A 26,717-nucleotide genomic window follows, 5' to 3' on the forward strand; every position below is an offset into this window, starting at 1 on the left:
CCTATGAGTTTAGTGAATCTTGAATAAGTATATTGTCCATTTAAAACAAGAACTTCAATCAGCGTTCATCAGAGTGAATGTAGCTCCTTCCTACAATAATTTTTCTGCAAATCATTAATAATAACTGTGAATTAATTAACATTGACTTGTGAGCAGTCTCTTCACATAGTATTACCACACCTACAATGATAAATGTGATTAAAATGTGGGGCAATTTTATTCAGAAAGTTTTTATCAGACAAGTACCCCTTCGTGCCTCTCATTTGCCGTGAGGTAGCCCTTGGTCTCAAAAAGGTTGGTGACCCCAAACCATCGTTTTTCACACTCAATGCAATACACCATCCATCACATGAGGAGTAAACAACAGGCTTCTGTAAGCCCCTCCTTTATATCTCTGCTTCTTACCTGTACTGGGCCTGGAAGTGCTCCTGGACAAAACTGTGTCGACTCCGAGGCTGCTGTGTGTTGATTGAACTGGGACTGGAAGGCTCCTCAAGTGAACTGGATCCCTGCAAAAACGGAAAAAGAGGAACATTTTAGAACAAGCTTTTTGTAGATTGAGACAAACACAAATCCCCATCATCAAGAAGTCTTCACAACTCTTTGAATAAGACACTTAAAACACTTGTTTCAGGCGTGTTGTCAAACAAAGTACTAAAGCTGCGGGGGGAGAAGGTTCTCTTTCACAAATGAGTTGTCATGTCGAAATAACAAATTGAGGCTGTGTGCGACATAAGGTATTCCATCTGTGTTTTTATCACTTTTGACAATTTAGTTTGATGAAAAGAGATTAAGCAAAACTCTTCCAGCAAGATACAATGAGCACTTTATGCCCAGATCAATTTTTTCACCAGCTGCAGCATCTGTGTTTTGTCAACAGGAGCTGTGACTACACTTCTTCTCAAAAGAACGAAGGACAAAAGAAAAACTTGACCTCATGAATTTCGCGCTTTCTCCTGCAGTCTTCACAGACAATGTACCCCTTACAACATGACAGACAAGTTGGTTTTATAATGAAGGATGAGCCTTTTTAAAACTAAAAAGGAGCTTGTCCAATCAACTGACAGCTGGTAAAGAAGAGAATGAGTCAGACTGAAAAATGTAACACACATGGAGAAGTTACTTGAAATTTGTTAAGTTACCACGCTATCAATCGTTTCGATACCCTGCATGATGTGTCAGACTCGGCGGCAGAGCAGAACAACCTCAAAGTCAAATGTAGAAAAAAGAGAATGACGCTGATGAATAAAATATGGACGACTTGAACTCGAGGAAACAGAGCAACTGGTAGCTCATGCTCTGTGTGGTGTGACTGATTTTAGAGCTAACAACAAGCGCTGATGACTAATTTAACACGATGGCAGACTTAAACATGCAGCTCGGTCTAAGTCAGTTTCTACCATAATTATGCTGTCAGGTCGTGCATCACGGTGGCAATTCGTTATTCTGTTTTAGTTGCTGTAATTTCATTAATTGTAAATGCTTCCTTGTTGCATGCCACTTTTGATTAGGAATAAAAAAAAGGGTTTTCATCTCAAAGCACACTGCAACAATTTTCTGCATTGAGAGCACTAAAATGAAACACTACCCAGGACCCTTTACTGGCATTTTTTGACATTTTAAACAGGGGTTATGATGCCTTTACAAATTTTAAACATGGATATGAACACTGCTGGATGTTCATCCTAAATGCATAGATTTTTTAAAATGCACATTGCCATATTTAGAAGAAAGCCCTGCATAAAAAAGGCAGAGATCTCCATGAGGCTTGCGAAAATAATGAAGAAACCACAAAAGGATCTCCAAAGTATTTTTTGACACATTCGAGAGGTGGGCCTAAAACACCAAGGTCTACCCTTGGCTCTGCCTTGGCCTGGGTGATAACCAAAAATGTACCATTACCGGAATTTACTACAAAACCAATGTCATTTTGACCATGTCAGTAAATTCTGTGATTTAATAAAAAAGAAAGGTGGTAGGCTATGTTCATTCCTCTTTAAGACAAGATACAGCGTGTGCAGTCACGTGACTCCACCCATCCAGTCTGAACAAGAAGGGAAACAGACAGTGAGGAAACAGTTGATGGTTCAAATGAAGAAGTGACTGACACAGCCGTAGATAGGGATGGGTACCTTTAACATTTGAAACGATATGGTACTGATGCCTGGTACCTGGCAATGGGTACCATTACTCAACCGTACCAATTTTTGGTACTTTTTTGTGTTTATGTGGTAAAAAATATCAATTTGTTTAATAAAAAAAAAAATATTTTTTCCATTTAACATATTTATTTTTCAATATGTAACCTTGCAATACTGTGTTTTTGTCCAGTATGGAAAAATGCCTACTCAATAAGTTTACGTTAGCCGCTGCACATGGCTCTTTAATATTCACGTGAGTACTCGCCTATGATTGGCTGAGCAGGGAAGGCGTTTTAATACTCATGAGGAAAGTGGTCTCTGATTTGTGCTTTGCGATTATGTGCATATCATGTGGACGTGATGTCTCACGGTGAGCCAATCAGAAGATGAATACCAAAGAGCTTCTTTAGGAGCTTGTGTCTGAATTGTGCATCATGGCTGCTGCTAACGACCAACCAGAGCTTGAAGAGCCTACCCCCTCGCTGTATAATGGCAAGTTTTTGGTTTAATAAACATGCTCAACAAGCAAATGGTTTTGCGTTGTTCCATACTGTACTGAAAATGTACCGAACCGTGACCCTAAAACCAAGGTACGTACCGAACCGTGATTTTTGTGTACCGTTACACCCCTAGTCAGTACCTATAAAAGTACCTAATGTGGTGCCCATCCCTAGCTGTAGATGAAGTAATGTCAGTCGAAGTTGATCCTGTTGTGCAGACATTAAGTGTGAGCGCTGCACACTACGCCATACTTGGTAGCCACTCTCGTCAATCATTGCATTGACACAGGAAGCGCTGGGGTGCGTGGGCACCGCGATCACTAACGGCGGTGCACGGCTGTTCCGCTGCTAGTCTATTTTTGCCTGAGTGCGCTGCAGAAACACATCAATCTCTGCAGAGCAGATTGTGTCAAACAAGAAACCAGACACGCAACAGCCAGAGTATCCGGTCATATCAAAATAAAGCACCATGTTCTGGCTTCCGATCTTAAATCTCATCCTTGTCTATCAAACTACGCCGCTAGCTCGTGGCCTGAAGTCATCAGCTGGTCAGATCCAGAGGAAATCTTACCCTTTGGACATGGAAATATTATCTTAGAGGTGAAAAGCTTTGTGATTCTCTCTACAAGAACACAAACAGAAAGTAGAAAGCATGGGCACTGCATGGCCCATACCATCCGGTATGAATTGGCGAGGGCCCAAAAACAGACCTTAGATATGTCAAGCATTTTGCAGCCACATCCGACCTGTGGTTAAGCTGGAGCCCTATATGAGCATGTGTATACTTCAATGGTGAGAAGGAATTTTTAAACTTTTAAATTTCACTGAAAGTCGTGTGTGCCAGTTGGTCAATAAATCAACAAAAGCCATTATTTTGCATTTTCCTGCAGTTATTTACCGTGCATTTATTGTTATTGAGGTAAAACTGCCCAATTTATTGTGATATTAATTTGAGGTCATATCAGCCCTAGCTATGCCCATAACAGGCCTCAGAGGGAAGGGGGTCTTGGATTGGAAAGCCTTAAAGAGACAGCAGCTACAAAGCGTTTCAATAAGAGTTTCCTGAAACACCAGTGAGAGAAAATAGGATTTTTAGCTTTAAATTATATAAAGACTCTACATCTGTACATGAGGGGCTGTATAAAGCATAGAAAAAAACCTCATTACCCCCTCTTTAAGAGTTTACTTTGAGTAGTTGTAATTAGTACCAAATTTGAGGCGCTGGGAGCGCTTCATTGGGAATGCGAGTCACAAATTAGCACAATAATGTTTTGCAGCTTTCCTCGCCAGCCTTTTTTAAATTAGAGGTTTGTTTCTTCTGGACGAATTAAATTCTTATTACATTCCTTGTTGCTTCTCATTAAAAACAGTCCACCTAATTTTGTGCCACAGAAGTGTCAAACAGCAGTTCTGTGCCGTCTCCCTTTGAGCGCGCAGAGAGTCTGAGTTAACAAAGAGAATTTAAAACTGCCTTCATGATGCGACTGGTTTTAAACTCAGCCTCTTATACAGGTAAGCTAAAGCAGGAGACTAAATTGTTTCATGGAACAGCCTTTGAGATTAGATACATGCAAATTATGTAAGATTTGAGCAGGATTAAGCAATGAGATGAAGCAGGAGAAGATGCCTCTGCCTCAAAGCTAACCCTGAGCAGCTTATCACCTGTGTTGGACGGTTAAGAAGCCCTGTGCCAGCTATGGAGATGGGAAATGGATTCATATACACCTGGGGACCATGCAATGCAGCTGGGAGGATTTAAAATTGACTCAAATTTCCATTTTGTGCTCCTGAGCCTCAGTCGTATTCAAAGGTGCAGAGAGGTGGGTGACAGAAAGAAACAAGAAAGTCACCCAAAAGTTTCACTGCATACTTGAGAGGAAGAGCTTCTGAATTTCAGTTAGACTGCACATGAAAACATCCCCAGCAAACGCCTAATTTTTGAGCCCCATTTTACAGCAGAATGGAAGAAGAATGATGCTTTAACCTATTTCACGCTGATTTAATAAGACGTTAGACAAAGGCCTGATGACATTGTGTTATTTAAACACCAAGGTTTATTATCAAGCTGTTGTTGGCTCTCTCTCTCTGAAATGTTGCCCTCTTTTCTTAGTCTCTTCACTGAAGGACAATGGAGAACAATCCTCAAACCCTCAGAGACAGACTGGGTTACAAGCATTGCCATGGAAACCTTGGCCTCATTCCCCCAATCAGCATAAAGGAACTTTTTCATCAGCCACAGCGTACTCTAGAAATAATTACATCATCTCAACATCCAGCATACATTATTACACTACAAAAACATACTAACCACAGGTACATTTTCTCTTTCTTAGTTCAGCTCAGTTCAGAATAAAAGGCTCTCTTTCATAAGCAGTGTCTCCGTCATAACATAATGGTCCCAAAAAGAGAGTGCAGGGTTTTCATTAAATGTTAACGTCACTGAGTCTTTGTAAAATTTAGCAGATTACGTATGAGGACTACTATCGAAGACTTTTTAAGATTCATCAAAATCTGGATATTTATGTCTAGTTTGTTTACTAGGTTAAAGCTATGATAAGGGACTTAAGTGCTGTGTTGATTTTGGTGCCCCCTGTGGACAAAGTGGAAATTTGAAACTTATTTGCAATCACCTCTTCAATCAATATCAGACTCTTAAGGGAAGCCAGGGAGAAGAAATAAATGATTACAGCCAAGACTTTATTTTATACGTGCTTCACTGTTTGCAATAATTGGCAACTTGAAAAGTGATGGTGTGTTCAGATTATTTGTCTCTGGTGAGTCTCTGCTGAACCAGAAATACTGAGTTACATAGAGGGATACCCAGTACTTAAAAGGACTGTGAGGACTTTGTAAGTGATCTAGAAAAAGTCTCACTTCTAGTTCCATGCCTGAGATAATAAGCACCAAAATGGGTTATAAATGGTATTCTCAGCATTTTGTGACAGTCCTTTAATATCTCGAACAAAATGCTGAGTATCTTCTACAGGTCCTTTATAGAAAGGCTTTTGACATTTTCTTTCATTTGTTGGTTTGATGGTCTGTCTGCCAAAGACAGAAACAGCCTGTACAGCATTGTTAAAATCTGCTCCAAAATAATAGGAGTCCAGCAGAGAGATCTTTGTTCCTTATGGAAGAGACAAGTGGTCAGAAAGGCAAAAGGAATTATTTTCCAACATGACCACATCCTGCATTCAGAGTTTACCTTAATGCCCCCAGGCTGCCGCTTTATCGCCCTCAGTAGGAGAACAAACCAGTACTCGAAAGTATTTCATTCCTTCTGCCATCAGGCTGCTTAACTTTGATAGCCGTCTGTTAGACTGACATATTAGTACTTTTTTGTTTTTTCTTGTTATAACTGTAGGGGATCCTTAATGCACTGTTGGGTTTCTCTTTGACCTGCCACTAATTGTGGAAGTGTAATGTAATCTGCTTGACCCTGGCTGCAGGAAGGGTCTGTTGAAGACTGCTGTGTATCAATGTGCCATCTGTCATGTTCTGACTTCAAGTTTATTTATATTAAGTTCATTGTTGTCTCTTCTTGCTGTTTGTAGTTATATGTGTGGCCTAGGTGGACTGCAAAATGAGAATTACCCATTGGGATGAAGTTGTACTAAACTAAACTGAACAGCTTCTAGATCGGGTCAGACCAGATTGATCTACAGCACTATATTGGCCCTTTTCCACTAACACACCTTGGCCCAACTCTACTCGGCCTTCCTCGATTTGCAGCATGTTTCCACTGGCCTTGTACCTCCTAAAACAAGCTATTTTTAGTACCTACTCCGCTCTGGTTCCAAGTGAGCTGAGTCCATACTAAAAGACGTCACTGACCGCTGGCTACTGATAGGTAAGACAATGTCACCGTCGATAAGTCATGAGCGCGACACCCAAAACAAGACTGGACAAAAGAGGACGAGAGCCACCCACCATTTTTAAACAGCAACTGCAAAAATTGGTGTCCTGTCAAGTTTCTCCCCGGACGCGGTGTCCCCCAGCTGTTTTATGCCCTACCCCCCTGGTGGTCAAAGAACCGGGCTAGTGGAAAACCATCACAAAACGAGTAGAGCAGGGCCAAGGCATGCTAGTGGAAAAGGGCCACAAGTCTCTATGACAACACCACGCCAGCTGACAAAGTTTAGTAATTAGAATGTTTTTCTCTGCTGAAAACAATTTCTTGGATTAATTTTGTAGTAATGCTAGACACCTGAGCTGGACTGGCAAAAAGAAAAAGGACATCAGAGCAGGAGGATGCTAAACTGGAGAGTGAGCAGGGGCTAAAACACAAGCTGAACGCTAAACCACAGAGAGGAAATAGAGCTCAAATTTTACATAAGACCATGCAAAGTGAAAATGTTTGATCTGTATTCCACATTTCCACCCAAGAAGATGGTATCAGTAACAGCAGAAAAATCTGTGAAACACAGAAATATGTGCACATAGGTAGTCTAACTTAAGTATCTTGGAGGAGGGGGGGGCAGTTTTTTTTTCTGTTTTTGGATTGGCCTGTTAGTGTATTCCCTCAGCAGGGAGCTGCTGGTCTCTGGCACAGCTATTTCGGGGTCAGTGGCTGAAACATTTGGAAACCTCTGATCAAAAGGATCATTTTTTATAATTGTTCAACAATTTGCTCACACAGTTTCTCAGTGCACCGCTTCCCATCTTCGCTCCTGAGGGACTCAGCTTCTCAGAATGATCTTTATTATACCCGGTCATATCACTTACAAGTTGCAAATAAGACTAATTATTTGAGAGATGTTGCTCCAGGTGATTTGTGTTTTGATTTTTTCCATCCCATTTGTTGCAAGCATCCAATTTAAAATAACCAACCTGTTATGAAACAACTACACTTTTTTTTCTTTGCACTATTTTCAATTAAATATAGGACTTACAGAATGTACAGCTTATCATAATCTGTTATAATTAACATGTTACAATTTTGGAATCTGAGTCATAGGATCCAGAACAGCATCTTCAGACACTCAACCATTAAACAGAATCCAAAAATGCAAATAAATAAATAAATAAAAAGTATTGTCTGATCTTAAAATGTCATACTGCATCATTTCAACGAAGTTATGACACGTTTCTTAGAAAAAATAGTCTTATCTTTGCCTGCTGGCAGCACGTACAGGCAGTAAAAGGTGTTATATGTGTTCAAAACATAGATTGTAAAAAAATAGGACGTTGTCTTGCTCGGCTCAAGATGAGGTCACCACAGAAACTGCTACCCCTGGTGGCTGGCTGCAGTATAGATCAAAAAATCCATCTCCCCAGTCATTGCAGATGGGCCGTGGTCAAACTTTAAAAAACGAATATACCTGGTAGAAATGTTTCTCACATCTGATTAATGCGGTGATTTGAAGATAATATTTGGCTGCCTCATATTCAAGTCCTCTTTTTTTCCTGAAAAGTTTTGTTTTTATTGGTTATTAGAGGTTAAAAACAAGGCTTTGCGTCACGTTTAATGGTGAGTGACAGCTTGTGTATTTTTTCGGGGATTGTAAAATATGTCGGGAGGGACGAGAAGTGATTAGACTCTCAAAAAAAAAAAAAGATTATCATTTTTGTTTAGGCTCCACTCAGATTCTCTCACAGTTTTTACTGTGCAGACTATGGCTGCCAATGGCTGCGCCTGTGAGGGGGGTTCTTTGGCTTCAAAACCGTACAATGGTAAATGGCAGAGCCACGCTGTCCACTCTATGTACAGTCTATGGTTCAAAACAAAAGAGTTATTTCTGATGGTCTGAGTTACTTTTACAGGTCACACACATATTTGTATCTGTGTTTTTGTAATTCTAATGCCCTCCATCCATATCAACTACCCTGCATTACCCATAATATAATTATCCAAAGATGGCATGCACATGGACTGGAAACAGACTACCAGACTAGATTTGATATGCACGTGTATTCATGACAAATCAAGTAGCACTCTCGAATTACCTACTTGAACATTCATTATTCAAAGAAACAAGGTCAACAACCTCTGAGCCAGACCTGAACACGGCTGATTGAGCTGAGTGGGAATGCGGTAAGAGGCAGAGATAGAAACCTCAGGACCGTTCCTCTTTCAAAGACACAATCTGTGCATGTCAAAGAAACACAGTGAACTCTGCAAACACACACGCTTACAACACAGGCGGAGACAGAAACTCTGAGTGTTCGCTGCCTCTTTATTTAGCAACCAGGGAATAATGAACACCAGCACAATGTTGTTCCAGCTCTGCTATCGTCTGCCAAAAATAGCTGCATGGGGCAAACTGCTGCAATAACAAGTGAATACTAACATACAAGAGCACAAAGCTGCTCAATTGTCACTCTGGGTGCAATCCAAAATAAGAAAAATTTCAGCAGATGTAGAACATGTTCAGCTGCCTCCTGTTGCTCAGGGACAAAATTACCGGCAGCATCCACACACCCCTGGTGGTGTTATTGATTTCTAAGATTTGCATTTTGCGTCTGGTTGTAGAAACAGCATGCTTCGGCTGAAATAGCTTTATACTTGTCTTGTTATCTCAATGACTGTGGTGGTAATGTGTGAATAAGCAACGGAAAAAGGAAGTAAGAAACTGAGCAGGTGCACTGAGAGTTTAAATCTGGAAAGAAAGGAAGCTTTTGGAGGAAACATCTGCTCATGAATAGATGTGTAAACTTTTCATGTGCTTTTGGAGACAATTTTACATCTTGTTTTTTGTTCAGCTATAACGATTGTGAATAAAAATGGATGCCGTGCCCCTAAACCTGCTACGAGCTGCGACTTTTGCCACAGTGTCAACAGGCAGAGATGAAGCAGGTCAGTCTCTTTTCCCTTTTGATGAGGAGAAATAAGACCTGTCGTCATTATCAGGTACGGCAGCGTGAGGAAATGGGGGACATGAACTACAGTACAGATTTGTGTGTGGGTTTCATAGCCAGCTGTGTCTACACAAAGACTGAACACTAAACACTTTGTATCCCTGATTCCTGCATCATTCTTTCCTCTGCACCCACAGCTCTCCTCTCATTCATCTTTCTTGCGTCTCTTCCCACTGCATACCCCTACAGGGAATTACAACATGCAGGATTTGGCAAAGCCACAAAGATAATGCTATACACATACAGTAAATGGTTAAAAAATACAATCCTATGCTTCTTACAATACATATAAGGCAGCTCTGGCACATAAAACTCAGTTTTAGACTGAATTAAAACACCACTGCTATGAAATAATGTAAGTGTATAATAAGAAGCTGCGGAGAAACTTCATATTTCTCCTTTGACAGGATGCTAATTAGAGATCTTCCTTTACATTAGACATTCTAGTTCCTGCTCTTGGGTACCCCTGGCATAATTAATAAATGATTATTAGTGGGAAAAACTGGCTGGTGAAGGCTTTCCCACTTTGTAGTGCAAGCAGAGAGTGCAATGTATTTTTATTTTACCCTCCGTCAGAGATAGCAAAAGTAGAAACTTGAGTAGAAGTAAAATACCTATGTTAAAAAAATGACTTGAGTCCAAGTAAAAAGTACAGATTCAAAAGTACAGGCTCTGAAATGTACTCAACAGTACTTTTGAAAGTAAAAATCATTTCAATTTCATGATTCACTTGCTGCAAAGCTATTAAACACCAAATAATTTATTTGGACTCTACTTTAGCAATGAAACTGTTTGAACGAACACTACCTGCCAAGTATCCTGATGTACTTGACGGGCTGTTCTTGAACCCCAATACTTCCTGGAGTTTTGGTTTGTAAAAGATGCAATGCATTCGCCAGGGCTTGTCAACAAAATCAAAAAGCTCTTTTAAATCAGGCCATGGGTGCTGCTCCTGTGACTGTGTGGGGCCCTCACTGTCGTCTATTTCATTCAGCTGCTTGAATGTTAGTGGTGTAACAGGTGTGGGTGGAGTGGCAGACCTGCTCTGACACACACACCACATGCACAAAAAGACAGCATTGTCTCCTCCTCCTCCTCCTTCTGCTTCTTTCAAAACCCAAAACAGTTGACGCACATTGGTGTCGCAGCACCAAAAAATAAAAAATCTACAAGCTTAGGCTTTATATATAAAGTAACGAGCCTTTCTGAGAAAGGTAAGTAGTAGTTTATGTTAACAATGTTACTGAGTAAAAGTAAAAAGTCGTCAGAGAAATAAATACTTCTAAATAGGGATGCACCAATAATACAATTTTGGCCAATACCGATATTAATATTGTTTTTATGGCTGATAACTAATATTCAAATATCGATTTTGGTGAAAAAACAAACAAACCAAAAAAAAAAAATCTGAGATGACGTGTTGAGGTAGTTCAGAGAAAAGGAGTGGCGTAATTATGAGAAAAGATGACCATGGAGAGGATCAAAGGATGGCGAGCCCAGAGTGAACATGATAAAAAAGTAAGTTTTGTCTGTTTTTTGGATAAAAACAGGAAGAGAGACATAACAGAAGAGGATCCACTCTTCTTAGGTAGTTTTGGTGTTTACATAGTCAGAGAAAACAATATTATTTGGGTCTTGAAAGATCGTTCAAAATGCTCTGAAAATGCCTGCAGCTGATTTGTAATTATTGGCCAATTGGCAGATACGGATATGTAAGAAGAAATGACCAACATCGGCCGATATCAATACTGATACCGATAAATTGTGCATCCCTTCTTCTAAAAGTACTAAGTGCCCAAAAAATCTACTTAAGCACAGTAACGGAGTACCTCTACTTCATTACTTGCCATCTCTGCCCCCTGTCTACAATAAAATGACCCCCAGGTGTGACTGAATTGGTTTAAGAACTCTTTAACAGTTTTCTTTGAGCCTGATAATGTGTGTGTCTCTGTCACCTCCCGGTTTAAAGAGTGACCCTGTGAACTGGAGACCTTCAGCTGAACGTTTCAGTGGACATACAGTTCATAACAGCTGTTGAAACACAGAAGGAATGGCTTCAACCAGTGACAGATTTGTCACTAGTGTTTGTCTCCCCTCAAGTGTCAAAAAATTAATCTGCAGTGCAATAAAGCATGATGGCACAGGTCAAATTTACTCCATGAAAACAGGCAGAAAGTTTGAAAAATGCCCTTGGTATTGTCTTACTGCCCTCTCCTGGTCTGGTAGTGTGTTGCAATTATTTGTATGTTTAAATGTTTTACCGGGACCTTAAAGTTCTATGACCAAAAAACAGTAGGTCGAAAAACATCAGAAGTAACTCCTTAATGAATTAGCTGACATACTTGCAAGTTTTAAGAACTGCATTGTAAATTGTAATGGAGGCCAAAACTACAATCTGAACTTGTCTGATGCCAAGTTTGTAGTTATGGAAAGATTTTTCTTTCTAGAGTGAAAAAAGAAGTTACTCCAGGTTGAAAAAGTCAAACTACATGTTAACACTACAGTCCAACCCTGTTACAGTGTTAAACTAAACGGACGTTCAGTTTGCCTGAGTTACTGAGTGGTGAAACGATTGATCAGCCTCCCTTAGAGAGGAAGTATCAGTTTGGATTTGGTAAAATCTGTTCCTTGCTGTAACCTGAGATACTTCTTTCTTCTTCCAGAGCTCTCTCCTCTGAGTCCTCACCTCGGTTTAGGACTTAATTCGGCGTGATGAGTGGAACATTTCTCCAGTGCAGCTACTGTAAATCTCTTTGGCCCTGAGCCTCTGGCAGAGACACAGCTCTCCACATGAGATCTTCACAATCCACTCCCTACATGAAAACATATGCTGTTATCAAAGCGCGCCTGATTCCCTGCGGCATGCATTCATGTGAGACGTTTCTGAGACGCTCCTCTGCAGCGTGCTGCGGAGAGAGTGGGAGTCTGGCTCGCTGCGTGTGGTTGAATTTCTGAAGGCTGGTGTGTGTGCGTGTAAGTGTGTGTGAGAGTTGGAGTTTAAAGCTGTTACAATGTGAGAGTGGGTGTGAGGTGTTTGTGGATGAGCAAGCTGTTGCAGCTGCAAAACAACCAGAAACGTACCAGGAGGCAGTTTGACCTGGGGGGAGCGAGATGGACTCAAAAACGAAAGACACAGAGTTCAGAAAACTCTGCAGCAGAGCCAAAAACGGGTCAATATATACTTTAAATTACTCTGTGATCAATACATTTCACAGATAGGACACAGTATGATCTTCTGTTGTGTAACTGTGATGACTTGCAGTGTGTTTGTTTTTCTGGAGTGAGCTTGTTTTTTATTTGTTTTGGACCTCTGCATGTGCTTTTGAATTGACAGTGTGTCTGGAATTGCAGACAGTTTCCTTCAGAGTCAGTAATGGGACATTTTTCAGCAAGTCACTGACACAAAAAACAAATCATCAAATTTGGAAAGTAAAAACTAAAATCATGCTGGGAAAAGTAGCCTGATGGAGAAATGTATTAGCTGCTAAGTACTGACCAGACACTCTAAAATTGTGACTGTCTGGATTCAGAATTTTTGTTGGTGGTCTGTGCACTTAAAACAAACTGTCATTTTTTCATTTTTTCATCTTTTCAATGTGCAATTTCTGCAAGACATCAGTGTGACAAGATTTAAGAATTCAACAGGATGTAGGGCAGGTGTTTGACCTCTGTATCATGCAGCCAATGCAAAACCTGAAGATATTGCAGACTGCTGAATGAATCATGACAATAAGTAGGAATATGTGATACCATTTTTTTCAGACCGATACCAGTACAAGTCCCCTTGAGTACTCACAGATACCGAGTACAGATACCACCAGTACTTTTGATACATAGAATTTCAAATAGCAGCGATAGATCATTTTGAACAAACACAGCACAGTTACTCTGCCATTAAGTCCAAAATAAAACTCAAACAACTCTCTCTGAGTTTATGATTTGTTTTTAATAGATTACGAAAAGTGCAAAATAAAACAAACAACTGTCAGAGTTTGGGTTTTTTAAAAAATAAACTGAAGTGTAAAATAAAGCAGTTTATCTGTTTACTCTTCCTGGCTCATTCATATTGTCTGAACAGGACCTGACATATTTGCCATGGCGTCAAACTGTAGGGATGTAGCGCCAACTACTGTTGAGGAGGAATTACTCAACGCAAGATTTTTTTTTGCCTCAAGTATCGGCAGCCTCGGCTAGTACCAATACCATGAAGTAAGGCTGGAATCAGCCAAATACCTGATACCGATACTAGTACTCACCCATCCCTTACCTTAAAGTGATACTCCGGGATGGAACAAGTTGGGTCCTATCACAAGGTTTAGGGCAGAAATTACCCCTACACCAGTGATTTTGTGCAGCAGAAGCCCAGAGCGCTCGCACCAAACACCCCCTCCCTGCTCCTCTGCCGGTTTCCTCTGCACTCAGACAGGGCCATTTTTTACTTGATCAAAAACACAGATTTTTTCGGACTCCCACCGGAAAAATCTGATATCGGTCTGCATTCACGCTTTATTTAGAGAATTTTCAGCGCGTTACTTTCACACAAAAACACCGCTAAATAAGGCTCTAGCTCTCATCGTGTCTCCTCATCCTGGCAGACTACCTGCGTTTATTTATATCTGGCACACTGACTGATACACTAAGCGGCGAGCACCTCGTAGCCAGCTGTGGCTCTGCAGCAGAGGTAGCGCCGTTTTACGACACGATGAGAACTAGAGCCTTATTTAGCGGTGTATTTGTGTGAAAGTAATGCTCTGAAAATTCTCTAAATAAAGCATGAATACAGACCGATATGAGATTTTTTTGGTGGGAGTCAGTTTATTTGTGTTTTTGGTCAAGTAAAATATGGCCCCGTCTGAGTGCAGAGGAAACCAGCTGACGAGCAGGGAGGGGGTGTTGTGATAGGACCCAACTTGTTCCATCCCGGAGTATCACTTTAAGCAATGAAAAAAACAAACTGTCACTTCACCAGTCAATCAACTGAAATCTACACTAACCAACCTCTTTATTGAGTACACCTTGCTAAAACCTGGCAGGACCCCCTTTTGCCTTCAGAACCACCTTCATTGTTGGTGGTGTAGATTCAGGAAGGCGCTTGGAACAGGCTCACAGAGTTGCTCCATATTGGCATGTTTCTAGCACACAGTTGCTGCAGATTTGAACATCCAGACTCATCAGACCAGGCGATGTTTTTTAATCTCTTTTTGTCCAGTTTTGGTGACCCTATGTGAACTGTAGCTTAAGGCCATGTCCACACATAACCAGGTATTTGGGAAACCGCATATATTTTTATACGTTAACACCCGTCGTCACACCCATCACTAAAAACAATGTTTTCTGAAAACCCCGACCGAAGTGAAGATTTTTGAATACTCAGGTTTCATGGTTTTACCTAGATGCTGGTAAACAGAGTTTTCAGTTCTCAAACATCAAAGCTGAATGACGGGGGCTCATTCTGATTGGCTGGAATGGATTTTATGTCTGGAAAACACTGCCTAAAAACGATCGAGGGCGGGATACTCTTATTTGAAAATACCCGGATATGTGTCAGGGTTCCTACAGCTCAAGGCAAGTTAAATTTAAGACTTTTTAAGACTTTTTTAATGACGTTGGAAATCAAATTTAAAAACAAGTCGACAACAAACCACAATTGAAACAAACAAAACTACCAAACAATAACACCACATGAATTACCTGGGTTGGAGGCAATTTTGACCCAATGTTTATTTTACATACAATATCACTTTTTACCTTTTTTTAACCCCATTTTTATAACTTTATGCCTATTTTGACCCCATTCATCTCTTTTGGCCACTGTCACAACCATTTTTGGAATTTTTACATGGTTTTTGAAATTTAATTTCAAATTTAATTCTCAATTTTGCTGCCATAATCAATTTTCCTTAGCCACTTTTGGATTTTTTTTTGCTAATTTTTCCTCATTTTTTTCTCTCTCCAGGCACCCTAGGCAGAACCAAGACATGCGTCTGTTTTAAAAGCTTCTGGTGCAACCAGATCACCGTTTTGTTAGTTCGGCTATTGTGAATACGCGATGTTGCCACGAGAATAAATCAGGAAATTATTTAGAAAAATAGATAAACGTTACTTAATTTTTTTTTTACTTCAAACTAACCTAATTTCTCACCAATGTGTTCAAATTTTTAAGACTTTTGAAATTTGGATTTAAGACTTTTTAATGCCAATTCAGGCCTTATTTTTAGAATTATGAATTCAATGCCTTTTGAGTCTTTTCAAGGATCCGCGGGAACCCTGTGTGTGGACATGGCCTTAGTTTTGATGCTCAGTTTGAACTTCAGCTCGTCCTTACCAAGTGCACTTAGTTGCTGCCATGTGATTGGTTGATCAAGGTCGACAAGCAGCTGAACAGGTGTTCCTCATCAAGAAGCCCTTGAGTGTATACAGAGTCATGATGTAAACATTTAACTGTGGCTGTGGCAGAATCCTTTTGATTTGTTTCCTGCTCTGTCAGAAAAGCTTTGAGTGATGCATACCAAAAAGAAGATAACAGAAGAAAAACACCCCTGTGGAAAAAGCACAGGGGGACAATATGCATGTAAGGAAGAGGGTAATGATGCTTAATGATAGTTATAAGACGTATTACTGGCTCAGAAGATGGTGGCACCTGCTCCACTCCAAAGACAGTCCATCAGTGTTTCTACTTGCCTTTTATGCAAATTGAACCTTCAAAGTAAACAAAAGTGAGCTGTGTCTGAGTCCACAAAGGTAGTGGGGAATTGCACAAACAGGAAATGGTACCCAAAATTTGTTTGACAACTTCGCCTTAGCATAAATGAGCACAGTGTGGATAAATATTTGCAGGGCTACAGTGAAGTGTGAGCACACAGCCTGAGGAGCAAGAAAAGATGTGTTTTTAGTCCTCGACTCACAGCAACATCCTCCTTTCTCTGCTTTACTCAGCCCTGTAAACCCTCTTTTTGAAAAGCAGCAGGTCCAGAGCATCATTTTCACTCTCTGGCTGCAGATTAATTTTTCATGATGGTCAGTTTCACACCTGGAAAGTAGTAGCTCTGCGAGGACCTGAGGTGATGTGTAATGATACCACTGAGTCACTGCGCTCAGTTGAAGTTTGGTGGAAAATAAGTCTTTCTTTTCTTGTGAAGTTTAAAAATAAAACCCCCAAAAATAAACGGTGTCAGACTGAGGAGGACGATGATTCAGTTATCGGCTCAAACCATATTTTTAATCAACCGGCTAGCTGGAAGAGCTTAACACATTCACCTTGACTGCCAGAAACTGCTCTGAGTCATCCCTACACACACAGGAATAAGCTTACTCCCACACACACACTCACACACACACACACACTCCAAGAATCACAGACACATACGCTCATTTATACATAAATAATCTGTGAACATACACACTGTCACTTCCTTTGTCTTTTATTTTCTCACACACAAACACAAGCCTTCAGATTGAAATCCACATTCAGAAGAGCTCATATCTCTGCCCATTTCCTTCAGAGAGGCCGTCATTTACCGAGGTGACGAAGCAAAAGCTGTGTCAGAAACATTTTAGTGGAAATGAATTTTGAGCTGCTGCCATGGTTCTCCTCCAGAATGTGTCCTCACCAAAGTGAAGCCAGGCTTTCTATTTCTAAAGGGCCAAATTCAGCCAGAGCTACCGAACGTGTTATCTCACACGGCCATACCCAGAGCTCAAACGATGAAGGCTGAAATCATTCTGTGTGGGAAAAAAAAGGAAGTGTACAGCTGAGCCAAAGGCAGTGGATACTCTGAAGTTCTGACACAAACTCTTTTTGGAGTGAAACAGCTCTGGTGCTACCAGTCAATGTGGAAACCAGTGAAGACAGCATGAAATCAACCCAAGTAACCTTTACCACACGCAGACATGATAATGAAATAATGTATGATGTAGCAATTCAATGTCTTCAATGATTGATAATCATGTGAGTGATGCAACCCTGAAAGTTTGTCATCACACCACAAGGACTGAGAACTTGTGACACCCAGTTCATTGACTCATTAAGTGTCTTTTAATAACTACTCAGGTTGGACACTTCATTAAAGGGGACATATCATGCTTGTTTCTCCTTTTTACTATGCTAGACTAGGATGCCTGTAAAGCATTTCTGCCCTCAGTACAAGTCATTTAGTTCCTTCATTGCCCCACAATAGCGTTCTCAATATCCTAATTTTAGGCCATTCTGAAGATCTCGTTGAAACGCTTCGTTTGGAGACCTCCAGTGACCTCACAACGTCACAGCCCTTTGTGCTCTGATTGGTCAGTTCTATCAGAGGGGTGGAGGGGGTAGAGCTAGGGGGCGGTTTTTGCAGCATGGTAGTATTTACAAAATCGGCACATTGAATGGAGCAGACAAGTTTGCTGTTTGCCAAAACTTCACTGTAAGGTATTGATAGCACTAATAAAATGGCAGAGTGTAGGATACGTCCTTTTGTATTGGACCCCCAATTCAGACCCGGATGGTTTTGCAGCTCAGGAGGAAGAAAATCCACCTCGACACAGATCATCTCAGGACGCTTCAGTGTGGTGAGTCAAACCAGTACTGTAACATGTAAAGTTTATACGTTTATACTCGGCTCTTGGTGGGTGTATCCCTCGGTGGCGGTTGTGTGACTAACTGACATCACAGAGGAGGGGCTGCTTTATCAGATTAATCCAATAAAAAGAAAGGATCCTCATGTCATCACGATGTCTGAAATCTCGCGGCCAAATGGCAATGACTTATTTTCAGAGGCATCAAATCTTGTTCTAGGATACCAGAAAAAATACAATATCTTATTTTTTGAAAATTCAGGGGGTGAAAGGTATTTTTTTCAAATTTATTACATTATATTTCAGTATTAAATCAGGGATCAGCATGATATGTCCCCTTTAAATGAATGGTGCATGTAAGCAGCATGCCAGGGGTTGAATAAGGTCACGAGAAGAGAGGGTGTAAAAGAGGATGACATGACAGCCCCTCTAAAAGTAAAGCAAGTTAGTTTGAAGCTCCCCCTACTGGCTGGCTTCAGCATTGATCATGTGCCTTTCCTCTGCAGGTCACCATATGAGAGATAAGTCAATAAGTTGTTGGGTCACAGTGTCATGGATAAGGGGGCAAATGTGCTACACCACATTGGACCAACTGAGTAAACCCTCCACTGCCTGACTCTAAATCATGTCACCAACACAAGTCAGCACGAAGCAACCTCCAGTCTAAAGATATGAGGTGATGTGTAGCAATGGGTGCCTTTCACATTTGAAACGATACGGTACCGATGCCTGGTACCTTGCAATCTTTTCTTTTTCTTTTTTAAAATAATAATACTGTAATTTTTCAACTTAACATATTTATTCTTCAATATGTAACCTTGCAATGCTGTGGTCATGTCCAGCATGGAAAATCACCAACTCTTCCTCTCCCTCACAGTCACAAGGATGCATTTTGGTACCTAAACATGGTACCTTTTGGTTAAACATGGATCGGTACCCGGTACTTTTGACAGAATTCAGTTGGTACCTATAAAAGTACCTGATTCAGTACCCATCCCTAGTGATGTAAAAATGCTTAAAACTGCAGTTCATGAAGTGTCAGTTCGATGCTGGCTCTGAGAGAACTGAATGCTCTGAATGCACAAAACCAAAAAAAGCTATTTTAACAGTAGGTAACTTCTCTGACGGCACACACAGAACAGGGTGTTGAATTGTTTTTCCAATTCAGTAGATAAGGTAACATTGAGATCATCAGTTCGTCCAATCAGAGGCACAGCTCAGCTGACCGACAGGTGGGCACCCTATGGCTTTTAAGGTCTTTGCACACTGAGTCCATTTTTTTGGATGCATTTTCTGGATCCTTTGCACATTGAATCTGATGCATTTATTTTGTATTAATTGTGAAAATTTGCAGGACGAGAACAACTGAATCATCAAGCAGTGACCAAGCAATTGATGCTGAGCAGCGGCTGTCAGTACGTATGAGGTATGTGCGGCATGTACAAGCACAAGCACACAGACACACATACACACAAGTCTTCATTCATGAGCTAAACATCGCCTGAAATGTGTGGAGAAAATATGCCAGAAAATGTGATGTTGCAAGCCTACAGCACCTCTGGGTAAAACCACCCAGGAAACGAGCTGGACGGCTGCAAATAAACGCAAAAAATTGAACCTGTTTCAAAATAAATAATGATGGATGAAAGTTTCGAAGCGCAAGTGCAAACATAACTGTCGAACATGGGATTAAATTTATTTTTTTCTGTGCGTATGTTTCGGACAAAAACAAACTGACTCAGTGTGCAAAGGCCTTTAATGTGGAGGCATAAATCTTGCCCTGTTTCCAATTTCTCTGACAGAAACAGAAGTCTATAGGCAGCGCCTGCTAGAGGCATTTTGGCATCACTTTTGTGCAACAGGAAGGGTTAGAGACACATGATTAAAATGCATTTTTACAAGTGTTTTTTTCCCACTCCTTGGTTGTAATGTGATATAACAACCAGAAGGTGGTTTCAGGGCATCTGGAAGCTGTTTTCTTTTTGCCGTTGAATAAAATAAAAACCTTCCATGGTAACATAAAAACATTCAAAATAACAAGAGAAAACATCACATTAATATGTTTCCTGCAAATACAAACAAGTGAAGACAAAGTCATTAAATTTAATTATTCAGGCTGGTTGTTGTGCCTCTGAAAGTTTGTCCCTTTTTGCAAGTAAATGACAAAAAGCTTCCTGAATAACATACAAACATTCATAATAACACGAGAAAGCATCAGTGCCAGTTGCTGGTAAAACAGGTGCAGCACTGTGAGATTCAGAAGTGGATGAAAACATTGAGACTTCTGCAAAAGAGGAACTTTAACAAAACAAAAAATGAGGTTAAGTACAAACTTTGCATTATGAAGCTAGAATATACTCATAGATCATATTCATCTTTATATCTGATTAGATAAGATCATTAAGCAGTTATGATGGAATAGTACTTTTGCTTGAAATGTCCATCCCTGCTTCATACACACATAGTTGTCAGTAATCTTTGATTCAAGGTCAAGAACAGAAGATTTGAGTAAACAGAGTGGGAGAGGACAGAGAAACAGAGGGTGACTCCCTGTCAGTGACCAACTCAGAGGCAGGAACCGGAGAATCGCTGCCTGTGCAGTAAAGTGGCTGACTCACCTCTATTCTTTCAGCTCTGACCACTGCCGCTAATTCAGCCTATTCAAAGCCGGCTTACGCTAACAAGGCAGTCAGGGAGACAACAAGAGAAATCACAGGCTTTTTTTCTAACCCTGGCCTCCTCTCATTTCCTGTCTGTAATCTACAGAAACTGAGCAGATTCTTTTTTTTTCCCACTTTTTCAAGAGTCATGAAAAACAAAAACATCTACCTCCACTGGGCCATTCACATATTTTAAGCCTATTGCTATCTGAAGAGCACGGCATGTACCCACTCCATTTCACACAGCGCCAGGTCCAGCCAGACCCGCCACTCTACGGCTGTTACCATGGAGACACCAGCCGAGCCAAAACAAAGGCAAAACACAAACTAAGCAGCGTTAGACAAGAGGCCCTGGCAGAGCGCTTACAGCCAAATCTGGCTTGGCGAACACCATCCCTCCCTCCCTCCCTCTCATCTTGTCTCACACTGGAGGAGTTCATTCCCAAGCAAATATTGACTCAGAGAAACAAACGAATCGACGTGACTAATCGAGATGAAAGGAAGGGAGAATTCATTAGCCTCCAAAGAGTGCGGGTCCTGTGAGGGTGTTTTTCCCTCGCTTTGATGGAAGCTGAGCTTTGAGATAGCCGGTGCCAGATCCTCCAGAGCTGCACAGAGAGAGAGAAAAGGCCTGTTGTTGATCTGTACTTTGCATTCTGGGAACCACAGGGAGAGATCTCATACCAAAGGACATGCTGAGAACTTCAAAACTGAAATGTGATCACATGTACGGCTGATTAATTTCCTCATGGACCCTTTGGAAAATGTCACAAAAACACACTAATGCAGAATCTCCACTGAGGGGATAACCTTTATGATCCTCCTGGAAAAAATACTTCATCAAAGATAGAGGCAGTTGAGAAGGTTACAGTGCCGCTTTGCTGCTTTGGGGGCTTCTGGTTAAAGCCTGTCTGTTTTTTTTTAAACCCTTTATCCTTCTGCAAAATCTGCCACACTGGCACATTAAAGCCAAAGCCTCACTAAAACCAAGAGAAAACACACATACGCCCACGCAGAGTCAACCACAATCTGCTATGTCACACTGTGAGAAAACAAGGAAACAAGCTGTTAATCCAACATTGAGAGCATGAATATTCAAATTTCACTGACTACAGTTATTTATATTAGAAGGGAGAATATTAATCTGTCTAATACGAGATGAAAACCAAATGAGCCCAAATGTTTTCATTCATTATCCTCCTTCTGACATGACTTGGACTTGAGTGAGACATTTCTGTTCATCTCCGTCCCCTAAGGATAACATTGTACGACGAAGAACAGGTCAGACAGCCTCAGAGTAACCAGGCCTGCAGGTGCCAGGAAGGCGCGACCATATAAGGAAGACAAGCATGTAAAGGGTGTGTTAAAAGGAAAACAAAGCAGGTCAAAGTGTTTACCTCTACAAGACCAGCAAAGCACCTGCAGGACCAGTTCTCTAAAACACAGAGGAAGGAGCATAATGAGTGTGAGACTGTTTGAGAAATTCCTCAGGGGGGTTTAGAAAGACTGGTTATTTTCCCACTGGAGTCTATTGTGATAATTAATAGCTATCAGGTATCTCAAATTGATCTCTGAACAAGTTATTCACGCAAATAACCCCACTGGATTCAGCTAATTTCACACCACACACACTTACAGTATCTTATCATATAACCTGAAAGTCATCACAGACATTAACCAGCTGATAGATGTGGCCTGCATCTGCCTCTGCCTGTTTAAGAGGACACAAAATAAAAAGTGAGAAATACAAAACAAAAGAGGCTCCCTGTGTTTTCTGAATTGTAAACAGTATCGGACAAAGAGCTTCCAGTCTTGAACGTATCCTCACATGGGTGCAATTACGGTGCATTAAAGGATAAATCTGTTGATCCATTCATCCAGAGAAGAAGTGGGAGCGAGCAATCCCAGATGAAAGGACGTTTTATCCCAAAAGCCGAGGAGAAGCTGGGCTTCCCTGTTTTTTTTTTTGAGTAGTTTCTATTTTTCAAATGTTTTCGTTGAGGTGATTCTGCTAGGCTGCTGCTGACACATCAAACCTTTCCCCTGCTACATGTTACAATATGTGAGACACCATTCCTCTAAATGCCTACTATGGATAAGGGACAGATAATCCAAGCTGAAATACTATTCGATGGAGACTGGTATCTATTCTGGGATTTCTCTGTCGTTTTTTTTCTTTATTTATTTTTCTTTCTCTGAATTTCTGAATGGCCTCTACGATTCTTCTTCTTCCTCATTGTCCTCATATTGTCTTAACTGCTTTGACGAACTATGTTTGTATCTGTTCTGAGTGTGTGTGATCTGCTGTGTGTCTCTTATCCTTTTGTTTAGGCCTGTTGTAATCATAGATGTAACACATTTTATTGTATTTTAAATTCTAATGATTGCATTTTAGGCTGCCTACTGACAACTGGAAGGAGAATACAGCTGGAAATTAGCCATCGAGGCTAAAGCTGCCATTTTTACTGGACAGTTAACTAAAGGGGACTGTCCACAGAATAATAACTAAACTTAACAATCTTGTAGTTTCAACAATTTCAATGTTTTCTTCTTCTTTTTGCTGTTTTGTATTGTTATGCAACAAGTTTAGCAACCAGCTTTAGGATACACCACAGCCACCGTCTTGTCGGAATGCTGTGTTGCAACCAGGCACCAGTAAAAACACTGAAAATGTTAATTTTTCAATGCAACAATGATCATTATAACACTTGATTTTTGATACAGCAGTTAATTTATGATGCTTGGAAAATTATGGCCCATTCTTTCTTTGCATGCATGTAAACTACAGTGGTAATGACCTGATTGACTTCTATTATATTTTTAAGGTAGCCAAGAAAGACAGTAAAAAAACACAATCAACCAATCATGTGAGGACATGCTACTGTCAAATTTCAAAGCCTGGTGTCAAATAGATTCACCAATCCAAAGCAGCTACTGATCTGAATGTTAAAGATCTGAATGCATAAAAGAACCAGTATAAACAAAAATTGAAGGCTGGTTAGCTGCCTAAAAGCTAAGCTAACACACAGTCAAATGATGGCTCGAAAAGTTAAAATTCCATTTGAAAGTGCTTGGGGAAGTAGTTTACCAGGAACTGTGGGTATATGGGAGATGTGGGGAACAAGGCGTGTTGCAGTGTGTGAGTCCAAGTCACAACAAATCAGACACTAGCTTGAGTCCTTGGCTTGAAGACACAATTTGTTTAGTCAGAATCTGTGGTGACTTTTCTGGGATTATGACTCTGTCTCCCATGAGCACCATCACTAGGAATGGGTATCAGATTAGGTACTTTTTAAGGTACCAACCGTATTCTGTCTGTGGTGCTGGGACTGATTAACATAAAATCAAAAGGCACCATGTTTAGGTACCTGAACATATTCTTGTGACTGAAAGGGAGTGCCAGAGTAGGAAATTTTCCATGCTGGACATGAACACAGCATTGCAGGGTTATATACTGAGGAATAAATATGTTAAATTGAAAAAACTTTGAGATTTTATTATTTAAAAAAATATATTTTTACCCCATAAACACAAAAAAAGAAAATTGGCACCATTGACTACCAATACTGATTGCCAGGTACCTTACATATTGTTTCAAATGTGAAAGGTACCTATCCCAAATCATGAAACACTGTTGGTGCAAATGTGACTCTTGGTAAGGATGGGTATTTGATTTGAAGGCAAATGGATGGAGAGCAAATCTTTTTAGCACTACCTTACCAGGTTCAAGACAACTTATGCAGAATGCTAAACAAGGAGGAAACAGTGGTTTGGTGTGCGGGCCTTGAATGGAGTCATGTTCTCATAACAAAAAAACACAGATAGTGAGAAATATCATTTTGAAACGACCAATTGTGGCTCTAATAACCTTCTTTAAATCATAAACAGGCTAATTCTGGCCATTGTGAGGCATTTTTCAACAAACACTTGATATCTGTTGATTTGTTGATGATAATAAAACACATTAAAGTGTCAATGTCATCTTGTCTAGAGGCTGATTCATCACACACAGATCTGAGCATTTAAGATTAATCACAAAGTTACTCAGGCCGGCATTCACACCAGAGTGAAAAGGCTCACTCTGAAACAAAGAGTCAGGTTTAATTTATCATCAAACACAAATATTGTATGAAATGCTCAAAAAACTTCCCTCAAGTCACTGAAAAAGAAAGAAATCACTTTCACCTCATCAAACGAAATTAAAATTAAAAAAACCTTCAGAGAGTGAAGGTCTTTAACGTTCACTTTCATACAGAGCTCATTTTGAAAAAGTAGAATCCTTCAACATTCATAATAGAAGTCCAACTTCCATTAACTTCCCATAGACCTCGATTCACCCTGCTCTTTATTAGAGAAATCTCCACCAGCCCCCCTCAACTTGCTCTTTCTCTGCTTTCCCCTCAGCTGGACTTTCACTTTCGCTCCATCACTCTCTCTGTCTGTATAGGCAGAGGTTTATCTTTCAGATGTTCTTGAACTATTTAAAGAGGGACATCTTTTGAAACATTCATGTATTTAATTAAATGATTCTGGAGAAATGTCGTGAATATTTCATTCATATAGTATGATCCATTAAAAGCCTCTCACAGAGAATGTCCACCTGCACGCTGGGAGAAAGCGTTTCTAATGCCCACCTGGAGATACTGCAGTCGATTGCGTGTGTGTGTGTGTGTGTATGTGTGTGAGCGTGTGTATTAGAAAAATGGACAAAGTGTTGTGGAAAAACACATCCAAAGCCTAAAAGAGGATCACAAAAACGGAGAAGAAGGAGCAAGGAAGGGCATCACTGTCTGCCCTTGTCAAACATGCAAGAGAGGGTTTAAAAAGCTCATCCTGAAAACTCCTTCACCCCCCCCCCACACACACACACACACACACACACACACACACACACACACACACACACACACACTCACAGAAAGCACACTTGTAGAATGTGAAGGAGTAGCATGAAGGGCAGGAGGAGGCACCTCCTGAACGTGAATCAAACTCTCTCCTCATGCTTCTCCTGCTTGTGGATCTACTCTGTGTATGTGTTTGTCTCTCCGTTCAACTCTTTCGCCCCCTGAGAGGACATATTTAATTTTTCATAACCTCCTGCTGAATGGCATTTCAATCACGGCGCTCCTCTGCAGGGCTGCTCCACAGCTGGGTTGGGGGTCCCTGCGCTAGATCCTTCTGCTTACCGACACTCAGGCGCTCCACTTCTCTCTGCACTGAAATGTCATGTGTGATTTTTGCTGATTTCTCCTACAGGGTCAAACAGGTCTCTCCAGGCTTGTTGCAGCTGTGTACAAAACTCTCAACACCTTTAATATTAGAGCTGTTTTATTCAGCTGTGTGGTGGTGTACATTGAAACAGAGCCGTACTGAAACACAACCTAGGCTGAAACTTTGACTGATCAGATGGTTAATGTCGTTCCATTTTTTACCCCACTTAGCTCTGTTATGCACCCTTTCCTAAAAAGGAATCAATGATACCTTTCTGACTGGGAGAAGAAGAACCAAGTAATGAGTTTTTCAAGAGACCTAGACCAATCTCAGTTTTACATCATAGAAATTTCATTTCTGACGGTGTAGCAAAAAGCTGCCGACTTAAAGTGATTCTTCGGGATGGAACAAGTTGGGTCCTATCACAAGGTTTAGGGCAGAAATTACCCCTACAGCAGTGTTTTTGTGCAGCAGAAGCCCAGGGCGCTCCTCTCCCTGCTCCTCTACCGGTTTCCCCTGCACTCAGACGGGGCCATATTTTACTTGACCAAAAACACAAAAACTGACTCCCACCGAAAAAATCTGATATCGGTCTGCATTTACACTTTATTTAGAGAATTTTCAGCCCGTTACTTTCACACAAAAACACCGCTAAATAAGGCTCTAGTTCTCACCGTGTAGTAAGAGGCGCTACCTCTGCTGCAGAGCCACAGCTGGCTACAAGGCGCTCGCCGCTTGGTGTATCAGTCCACGCGCGGTGTGCCAGATATAAACAAACGCAGGTAGTCTGCCAG

At 40.7% G+C, this 26,717-nt stretch overlaps 1 protein-coding gene across 2 annotated transcripts in view; it reads right to left on the reverse strand.

Moving 5' to 3' along the window:
• The window catches only part of usp43a (ubiquitin specific peptidase 43a), a 225,343-nt gene that overhangs the window by 151,369 nt on the left and 47,257 nt on the right, over window positions 1-26,717 (reverse strand). For both annotated transcript variants that reach the window (XM_074689798.1, XM_074689791.1), the window contains exon 3: window positions 406-509. In XM_074689798.1, coding sequence (XP_074545899.1) covers window positions 406-509 — 104 coding nt within the window. The remainder of the gene's footprint in view (window positions 1-405; window positions 510-26,717) is intronic.

This window comes from Halichoeres trimaculatus, unplaced genomic scaffold (genome assembly GCF_033239565.1).
Source record: "Halichoeres trimaculatus isolate MK-OKI-2021-1 unplaced genomic scaffold, fHalTri1.1 fHalTri1_scaffold_2, whole genome shotgun sequence".
Classification (NCBI taxonomy): Eukaryota; Metazoa; Chordata; class Actinopteri; order Labriformes; family Labridae; genus Halichoeres; species Halichoeres trimaculatus.